This window comes from Hippoglossus hippoglossus, chromosome 21, assembly GCF_009819705.1.
Source record: "Hippoglossus hippoglossus isolate fHipHip1 chromosome 21, fHipHip1.pri, whole genome shotgun sequence".
Lineage (NCBI taxonomy): Eukaryota > Metazoa > Chordata > Actinopteri > Pleuronectiformes > Pleuronectidae > Hippoglossus > Hippoglossus hippoglossus.
In genome coordinates this window covers 11,002,589-11,012,659 of record NC_047171.1, presented here as the reverse complement: position 1 = coordinate 11,012,659, position 10,071 = coordinate 11,002,589, and the positions used below count along the sequence as shown (strand labels likewise).

The following is a 10,071-nucleotide window of genomic DNA, read 5'->3' as shown; positions in this document are numbered from 1 at the left end:
ATTACTGTACCAACAGTAAAATAAAAATACAAAAACTAGTAATATTGGTGAGTAAAATGTTTTAATTTATTTCATATCAGGGCTGTAGCAACCTGTCATATCTGTATTTATTCTTGGAATTTGAATACTATCCTAATATTAGTAATATTAAATTACTATGATATACAGTATTATATAGGATATATTATATCATATTCTATCATATTATAGCAACTAGTAATTAGTAGTCTGATATTGTTTGGGGAGAATATCTCAAAATGTGACTGTAGCTGAAATAAAGATAAAATCTACTGAAAATGTAACTGGACACAAAAATAATTAGCTGATTCCTCTATCAATGACACAAATAAATAAATAGAAATAAAAAAATTCATTTTCAATGTTGATAAAAACTAACAATAATGTTGTAGTTGACAGAAGAGAGTGACCACAGTGTTTTGGGTACAGTACATCAGCATTTATTCCATGCAGTTGTTTGCTCTGATTTTATTCTCCCAGATACCCGTTGCACTGTACACTGGATAATACAGGAAACGGACAGGATTGGTTGATCGTAATGCCACTCAACAGGATGAGGGAGTCGGAAATGATAACAAAGAAACAGATGCTTGGTTTATGGGATGAGGCGACATGATGTCCACAGTTAGAGACAGTTGCACTGATATTCAGATGTAAGTAACTGGTACTTTTGACTAAAAATGAGAGGAAGGGAATCAGGTTTGAAGTCTCACTTCTGCTGCTGTGACAGTCACTTGACTTTTGGTTGGAAACAGAGGTGATTTCATAGAAGCTATATCGATATATTAAAAAAAGATTTAGGAACACTTGGTGTTACTAATTACTGATGTAAAGTCTGTATAATCAATACTTTGTCCGCAGCGATGATGTAAATGATGAATGGTCCCCTGCAGAGTCGATGATATGACAATGCTTTTGTTCTCGCATACAAATACTGTCCTCTTCCCACACCAATTCATTGTGCTTCCTTTCAATAATACTTTTCAGGAGAAATCATAGGTCACAACATTTCTAAAGCTGCCTGAAAATAAAAAGAACAATGCACCTTACCAGTCATTCTTAATAAATTAATTCAATAATCACGTAGGCCAGCTACAAAAAAAAAAAGAATCAAAATTAAATTAGCTTTACAACAATCATACTTCACAGGATATATGCCAGAAAGATAACGTTAATAACAGCTTGATCAGATATACCCAGTCATTACATCACACTAGGTTATTTCACACAAACGTAAACAGGATGAAGATGGTTAAAGGAGGCTTGAGGAACGGCAGCAGCTGTTCTCTGTACCAGGGGTGAGCCTTTACGAAGCTTTCACGCACAAAAAGGTCATTTATCCATCAGTACAGGTTTAGATTCACCTTGTGCTACTCGGTTTGTATGACACCCCCCCCCTCGCAGTGCTGAATACTGATGTGATACAGATTAAAGAACTTCCTGCTCATATTCAACCAGTCTGCTGGTCGTCGGCGACAGGCTCGGTCCGAGCTGTGCGATATATACGTTGAAGAGAGAGAGGACAGAAAACAGGTCACATTACATTTACATTTAGGTGTTTATATACAATAATACTGAGATGAGGTTGTTGAAAACCAAGAGCTTTCATTGCTCTCTGGCCTTGTCTCTGGCTTATATTCCTTATGTAGAATCTCAGCTGTCTGCATACACTTGAGCATTCTTGACATCGTTATCGTTGAAATTCAACCCTGGCTGGTTATTTTTCTACGAGCAAAATCATTAGGGTGAATGACAAACACTCAGACAGGGGTAAAAAATAAAGCTCTCACAGATGCAGTATCCCTTTTCAATAGCAACCGCACGAAAAACTTAATATTACTGGCATTCTGGGATTTAGATGGGGAAATTACCTTGGGTAGAAAAAAGGAACGAAAAGCCATAACACAAGGCAAACTAGGTCATTGCAAGTTTCGCCATCTAGTGGCTGTTGATGCATCGCTCCTGCTCTCTACCAACATTGAATCCTGAGCATTGAGCGCTGGAGAGGTGAGTTCATAAAAAAATGGGACAATCTAAAAATATACCATCTATAATAAACAGTTTGACACACGCTGCTGTCCTCTAGCCAACGGCCACTGTGTTGTGTCTAGCCAGCTAGACGCCCCCAAATCCTGAGCAAGCAACGTCTTTTTCTCACCTGAGCACCAACTCATGTTATTGCTGTTTTAGTCTGCACAGCACATAATTATTTGTTTGCCTCTTTCAGACACTACGCATACGATGGTGTGAACAATCCTGCTAGAAAATGGTACATGGGAGACGCTACACCTCATGATTTTCAAGAAATGGGATACCGCACCTGGATTGCGACTAAAACACTACATTTCTATATAACATTAATGTCCAGCAATATAGAGTTGAACATCAAGGCTATCTGTAAGACCGTTATTTTGAATATTCCTGCATGGTCCATTATACGAGCCGCTCGAAGAACATTCCTACGTACAATAATTGGTCCAGTCTGGTTTCTCAATTCCTCCAACGATCCTGAGATGAGACTTGAAACTGTGATGACTAATGGCGAGGAGAGGGCTACGTGAACCCAGTCACACACGCACGCTGATAATGCCCTCGATATCTCTGGTCATGACATCTGATTGATGATGATGACGATGGCGTGTCTTAGAGAGAGGGATGAGCAGGGGCAGAGAGGGAGAGTCTCTTCTTTTATTTTTTTTATCTGCTGTCACGTGAGTCTTCATCCCCCGTTGGTCTGCTAGCTCGTCCACGTCATGCAGTGTTCTGGCAGCGTTTTGCGTTTAGCGAGCTGCACGGACATGCTTGGACTGTTCAGCGGGTGGTGGGGTCTGCACAAATGTTGGTTTTAGGGAGGAGGAGAAGTAAGTCCCGTTTGCGAGGCAGGTTGTTTCATGCTGGTGTTCACGCTTTTTATCACGAGCCCCCTGTGCCCTCGTTGGGTACAGGATGGAGGTGGGAACGAGGCAGGGCACTGGGGCTCTGTACTGTAAAGTCATGATGAAGCAGGTAAGTTGGACAGTCGTATGAGAGAGGGCCTGGTTGGTTGGTTGGTTTGGGGTCTAAAGCAGTAAGATGCTGACTGCGGCCACATCAAAAGACGTGTAAAGACGTGTAGAGTCCGACTATCGTGGTGATGTAACGTCCCACAACTGTCAGCCTCAGATAGATCAGAACATAATCCTTCTCATCATCGTCACTTGCATCTTCATCCAGTCTCTCCCTCACACACAGTCAGCCCATGTTTCAAAATGTCAGTTTTATTTCTCTGTTGGGATCAGAGAACGTACAGAGATCCTGAATTTTCCTTCAAAACTAAGACAAAAATAAATTATGAATGTTACAATATCTACTGTACAGTATCATTCAAAAGGGAATCCCTGCCATGGGTTGCCTGGATGCTGTGCTAGAGATGAGGAGGGGGAGTGGGGCTCATGAAGGGAAGGGCTTGGGGGAGGCTCTGGGAGAGGTTGCATGGGGCTTTGCTATAGGGAGCTATGTTTACAATGTCGTCCTTTTATTGCTATTTTCTTCGGGGCAGAGTGGGACGCTGCGGCCTCCAGGCAAAAAACAGAACGGAGCCCCCGGGGGCGTGTGTTCACCACGAGGAAGGAGCCCCGGCTTTGTTGTTCCTGATGGTGGCGTCGGAGCACTCTGCTTCTGACGTATCGCAGTCTGAGTCTCCAAACTGCAGGGGATTCTGAGACAGGAAACACAGAGAAGCATCATCACACACTTGGTGTTCACTTTGCTCATATTCACCCCTAAGACTTAGCTGAAGAGTCCCCCCCCCCCCCCGGAAATTAAAAAAAATGCCTTGAGGATGCAGTGCACTGGGTGGCATTATGAGTCACGTGCAACCCATAGATGTAGATTTTTTTTTATAAACGTGATATTAAAACCATCATTAATGTAAGAACAGTCATAACATTTAGTTTAAAATTTAAAAAAACATAGTATCTCTTTAATCATAGATGTTTGGGATGTAAAATGAATCCCCCTCACATCCACAGTACTGACCTCGTAGCTGTGTTCATCTGAGCACAGTTTTCCCAAGGAGATCTGTGTCTTGACCCTGCGGACAGCGCACTCCTTGTCAGAGAGGCCGTCTGACTGGGTGGAGATGTCGATGGGGATGTCCGGTGTGTGCGACAGCAGCTCGTCCAGGTGCTCCTCCTGACTGGCGCTCATCCTCTCCAGAGGCCCGCTGTGGGAGCGGTCGCTGGTGTTTCCCTCCTCTCCGTCGGACACGGACAGGTTCTCTGAGCTGAAGGTGGAGTAGGACTGGAAGCTGCTCATACAGCGATGAGGCCTGTGAGGGAGCAGGGGAGGAGATTTTCGATGCCTTTTAGTTTCATAACTCGCTCAGTGTATTTAGCCCTTGTTGATACTACGAGCTGTAGTGACGGTCCTGACAATCAATCAGCCACTTAGCTGGGTGCTCATTTTTAACGTGCCAGTGCTTCAATGAAACAAGCTCCAGGTGAAGTTCCCATTTATTACAAACTTCCTAGCAAAGTTACTTTACATGGCAGACAGAGCATGTGGCTATATGATAGCTGATCTGGATGTTTTGAGTGAGAATACAAAGTGGCGTGCTAGCAATAAGAAATGTGAGATCTCCCTGCTATCCACACCTGATCAACTGGTCTGTTAAACATTTGGCGATATAGATTCACCTCATTTAGCAGTAGCCCGTAACGCCAACCTGCATCACCCCCCAGTGACAAACCTATTGTAGGCTACAAATATTTGTATTGATAATACTAATGGTTCTGTTATTGTACCGCATGATGTAATATTGTTACAGTGTAATGAAGGTTAAGTATGCACACTAAAGAAACAACTGTATTTTACCTCGGTCTCCTTGGAAACTCCACTTCACTATCCACCTCTCCCTCCTCCTCTTCAGATGACTCATCACCCTGTCAGAGAAACAATCATCTTTCAGTTTCCTCACACAATCACATTTCCCAGATTCCCTGATGTTAGACCTCGAGCTGTGCTTACCTTCCTGAGCGGTCTGAGGCTGTGTGGCAGTGCAGAGGGCAGGGTGTGTGTGTGTTGGGATGCCTCCTGTTCCTGTAGCTCGGTCTTCTTTGAGGCCTCTCCGTCTGAGGCTGGATCCTTGCTGGGAGCCCCTAAAGAAGACTGGGTCCTTTCTTGGGTGCCGAGCAGCGAGTAGTTGGGTAGCTCTGGGTTGCTGGACGCAGGCGGGGTCTCCTGACAGTGCAGGCATCCAGGGAAAGGGTGTGCATGGCAGCAGGGGCACAAAGAACTGGCGGCAGCACCCGAGACAGGATTGGAGCCAGTGGATGAAGTCCGTTGTCGCGTGTCTGCATCCACAGCAGTGGAAATGAGGTCGGGGCCGGAACCAGACACAAGACGCTGCAGGTGGTCCGTCTGAGGGCTGCGGAGGGGAGCGGCAGGGCCAAAGTAGCGCAGGTTGTTGGCACAGTTGACAACAGCCTCCTCGCGGCCCTTCAAGGGAAGTAAGGGCCCCTTATTTGGTAGGAGGTGGTGGTGGTGGAGATGGTGGAACGGCGGCGCCTGGAGAGACCGGGTGTCTTCCAGGGCCCCAGCGACAGGCCTCAGCACGCCGGGGAACTCACTGTGGCTTCCTTTGCTGTTGGCGCGGCGGTGACGAGGCTTGCTCCGGTAACGGGCTTTACCGGGAGGTGTGGAGACCTTTGGGCTGGCAGACAGCGGCGAGGGGGAGGGGAGAGGGTCAACACTGGGGATGCCATCAGAACGAAGCAAGTCTGGCCTGTAAACGAGTATCCAGCAACATCAGCGTATTGTATTTAAGTTACTTTGATTCTCGTATGTACTTATTTTGCCAGGAAATATAACCATTCATCGTACTTATTTAGTGCATAAATATTTCAAACTCGAAATGTGTCAGACCTTTTGGTGGGGGGAACCCCAGGTTTGTGGGAAATGCTTCCTTTCTTCTTGATGAGCTTCTCCACAGCGTTGGACCTGACGATGGGTCGGACCAGATGCCTCTTGTAGGTCCCGGGATATTTCTTCTCCACTGCCTGCTCTCTCCTGCAGGGGCAGCAGAACTGATTTAGAGATGTGTGACTGGGAGCATCATTAACGTTCTCTTCTACACAGAGTTGTACTTTCATTGGTCTAAACAGTCTATAAAAACATAATCTTAATACAATGATCACTCTTATATTTATTGGGAAACATGAGAATATTACAGATTGTGATGTGACTCAAAAATTGCCAATAACTTTTAGTTCATTTTGCCTGGACACTGTTATCATTTCAAATGGTGTTACCTTTGAGAAGTAATACCTTTGAGTAGAAGGTAATAGGATACTGACAGTTCTGATAATGAAGGAAGGAGCTAACATGTGATATTATTTTACATACTTCATTAGTTCCTTCTCCCGGACCTCCAGCTGCAACATGATGGCACTGAGCTCCATGTAGAGGTTGTTGGCTCTCTCCAGTTTCCTCTCATAATGCTCCCGGATGTCCAGTGCGTGTCTGAGGGTCGACAGGAAACACAACAAAATATGTATTTCCAGGGACTTCAATTTCAAGTAATAAATCATTGAAAAAGCATCTCTAACATCTCTATTTTAATGGAAATTAAAATAGAGACGTACTTAGGATTGTCTGTGGACAATCTGTGATGTCATGTAATTCACGTTTGTAAGGGAATGATACTTCCGCATAGTTTTGCCAAATAAGGGTACTACACTTTTTTATGTTAAATGGACAAATTGTCTTAAAGCGCTTTAGTCACACTCAGCCATTCACACACACTCATACAGCTTTGCTATCTCTGTAACACATTCACATTCTGACCCTGAGGGAATAGGACATGGACGGACAGACACTTTGGTATGTTGGCTGGAGGAACTGTGGATTGAACCACCGACACACAAGTTACAAGTAAGTTAGTTACGACTCGTTCGACCTCCTGAACGGCAGCCGCCCTGAACGTTTACATCACTCCCACTTGCTCTGATGCCATGCTCACCTGAGTTCATCTCTGCGGCGCCGGATCAGCTCCTCGTCCAGCCTGTGGATGCAGGTTCCTTCACTTTTGATCTTCTCAAAATGTTTCCTCACTTCCTCCCTCCATTCAGACTGTAATGTGAATGGATACAATGGAAATGCGGTCAACACACACACACTGCTATCAATACTACGGCAGAGAAAATATTGTCGTCTGGAGTGCAGTGCTCTTCTTTTGAGTGCATACCAAATGTATGATAGGAAATAAGTGTATAAAACCCTGTGATCAATACAAAATTAGGGTAATTTGTGATTTTCCGCTGCAGACCTGAGACTTGAAGTAGGTCTCCTGAGGAGCTCCGAGGACGTCAGCGGAGGCGATGTCGAGGTGCAGGAGAATCTGACGAAACGAAGGCCGATTCCTGGGCTTACCTTGCCTGGAATCAACCAAAGAAGAAAAAAAAAAGGGATGTGATCCACTATTCTTAAAATTTGAGAGGGGATCAGAAGTGATGTTACTGTCCGAACTCACCATGTTTGTTTCATGAGGATTTTGAAGCCATCTGGGCAGGTGGAGGGGACTGGAAGGTGAAGACTGTTGCTGCCTACTCCCCAAATGATGGCAGAGGAGTCGACATCTTTGTAGGGAATCTCTCCAGTCAGCAGCTCCCACAATACAACTCCAAATGACCTGCAACACACAAGTAAAGACAAAAAGGTCTCACTACAGCAACAGATGACTCTTTAAAATATAAGAAAATATCGTTGACAAATATCAATAGAATGATGACTTAATTTTTCTCAAATGTAATGAAGCATACAGGTAATATGACTCAAAATCGAAACTATAACAAGCTTCAGCTACATATCTTGAATTTATCATTTACTATATCTCTTAAAATAATTTATTATTTTAAACTTGTGGCATTTCATTACTCACCAAATGTCGACCTTCTCAGACACAGGCTCATTCCTGATCACCTCTGGGGCCATCCAGGCCACCGTCCCTGCAAATGACATCTTTGTACTTTTGTCACTGAGCTCTTTGGACGTTCCGAAGTCAGATATTTTCACAGTGTCGTCGTGGGTGACCAAAACACTGAAAGACAAAAAGAGAAAGCACAGAGGTTTAGATTAAAATGACTGACCTTTTCTGGCGTATTCATCTGCTGACTCACACAGTTTGTTGCTGCTGCAGCGGGATGATATCGATTAGAGTAACAAGGCTACAGTGTGCAGAGGATGAGGCAGGAGGAGCAGGACTGGACACTGTCTTACTCTTTTATTAAAGCTTTATTAATTCATGAGAAATGTCAGAATAAAAGCTGATGTCAGAATATTCAGAGCAGAAAGGTTGAGTTGCTGTTGCTGCTTTGGGCTTAGAAATCTTGGATCAGACTACAGGGCTGTTTTACTGAGGTTAGTTTTAAGAACGAGACCACAGCGCTTACATGGGCCCACATAACAATAAAAATAAAAAAAAACAGGAAAGCATACTGTGTGTCACTTTTTCTGCTTCACATAGAGAATGATTTTTATTTGAATCCTCTCCAAACAAGAGTTCAGAGGCTCTGGAACACCCTGCCTGAGGAAAGACGGCAGGCTGAGTCAGTAGCTTCCTTTAAATGAAAGCTTCAAACGTACTTTTATCGTTCAGCATTCCCTGATTTTACCTAATATTAGTTTTAATCATTGCAATGGGTGGTCATGCTAAAATTTCTGTCACATGTTTAGTGTTTAGTGTTTATTTCTATGTCTTTTACTTGTGTTTTTATATGTAAAGAACATGGTATTTTTTTTTTACAGTTGCTATAGAGATATTATCATCTATATTTCATCTATAACACAACACAATCGTAAGCAATGCTTTAGGTTGATCGTTTTCATAGCAGCAGAGTTGACAGGAATGAGAATTAAAAACAAAGTCTATTATATTCTGGTCTTATAATAAAAAGCTAAACAAGAAGCTCACTTGGGAGACTTGAGATCTCTGTGGATGATCTTGTGCAGGTGTAGGTAGTTCATGCCGCTGGCGATGCCTGAGGCCCAGTCCACCAGCATCCTGGGGGTCACTTTCCTTCCCGCCCTCAGCACCTCGTACAGCTGGCCCTGGGCGCAGTACTCCATGATGATGCAGTAGCACGGTGCCTGAGTGCAAACGCCCCTGGGTTGAGTAAAACACAGGAAACACATTTACACACCACAGAGCGAACCAGCTCTGAAAACAACAGGACGGCATCAGGTGACAAACAAGGTCAAGTTGTCATAGACTCACTTAAAGCTGATGATGTTGGGATGCTTGAGCTTCCGCAGGTGTTTAATGTCGGTCTCCTTCTGCTCGCGCACCTTCTTGATGGCCACCTCCTCAGAGCGGAGTTTGCCCAGGAAGACAGCTCCCTGTGCGCCGCTGCCGAGCCACTGTAGCTCCGAGATCTCCTCAAAGGGAACCTCCCACATGTCTGGATTTCATGTAATCAGAATGAATGCAACATAATGTTACTTTCTGAAGTGCATATGATTGTCTAATTTTGAGTTTCAGCACTGTTTCTGTCTGTCTTGCTAAGCTAAGCGAAGCATAAAGAGCAGAAAATAAGGGGCAACTGCCAGGTTAACTGGTTAAAATAAACAGCATATTGTTTGTTTATTTAATCCAAAAATTGAAGCATTAAAACAACAAGTTCTGTTTCTCCCTGAGGCTCATGAGTCATACTGAGCAAAAATAAAGCTAAAGCCCTGAAGGCAAAATGCTCCAAACATCTTAGATCTTCAGGAGGTGGGTCACGTGCTGTTCCTTCCTTATGGGGAGGTGGAAACAGTGTCGAAGATAAAATCTTTACGCCCGTTCTGTCTGACCTCCAATCGTACCCTGTAGCCCGTGTGTCCAACCTGATCGGGCAGGCCTGCAGCAAGGTGAGACTACCTTTACCGTGACCTCAGTTGAAGCTGACAGCTGTACAGACTCACCACATCAGCAGTACAGTGCAACTAGGGCTGGCTATTGAGTTACGGTTTCAGACTACATTAGGAGAAACAGGAATCTAAAGGTTGTCCCTCAAAGGTCTTAAAGATACAGGG

The 10,071-nt window shown here is 44.1% G+C and overlaps 1 protein-coding gene across 3 annotated transcripts in view; it reads right to left on the bottom strand.

The window, feature by feature from the left end:
• Positions 1–435: 435 nt before the first annotated feature.
• Positions 436–10,071, bottom strand: part of si:ch211-45c16.2 (mitogen-activated protein kinase kinase kinase 13) — a 30,125-nt gene continuing 20,489 nt past the window's right edge. For 2 of the 3 annotated variants that reach the window (XM_034575248.1, XM_034575247.1), the window contains exons 3-14: positions 9,272–9,455; positions 8,969–9,160; positions 7,937–8,095; positions 7,529–7,687; positions 7,325–7,433; positions 7,019–7,128; positions 6,403–6,519; positions 5,923–6,066; positions 5,026–5,782; positions 4,873–4,940; positions 4,036–4,327; positions 3,099–3,715 (exon numbers count right to left, since the gene is read on the bottom strand). In XM_034575248.1, coding sequence (XP_034431139.1) covers positions 3,614–3,715; positions 4,036–4,327; positions 4,873–4,940; positions 5,026–5,782; positions 5,923–6,066; positions 6,403–6,519; positions 7,019–7,128; positions 7,325–7,433; positions 7,529–7,687; positions 7,937–8,095; positions 8,969–9,160; positions 9,272–9,455 — 2,393 coding nt within the window. In that variant the 3' untranslated portion in view covers positions 3,099–3,613. Of the gene's footprint in view, positions 3,716–4,035; positions 4,328–4,872; positions 4,941–5,025; positions 5,783–5,922; positions 6,067–6,402; positions 6,520–7,018; positions 7,129–7,324; positions 7,434–7,528; positions 7,688–7,936; positions 8,096–8,968; positions 9,161–9,271; positions 9,456–10,071 lie in introns of all 3 variants that reach the window. The other variant, XM_034575250.1, reaches the window with a different exon arrangement.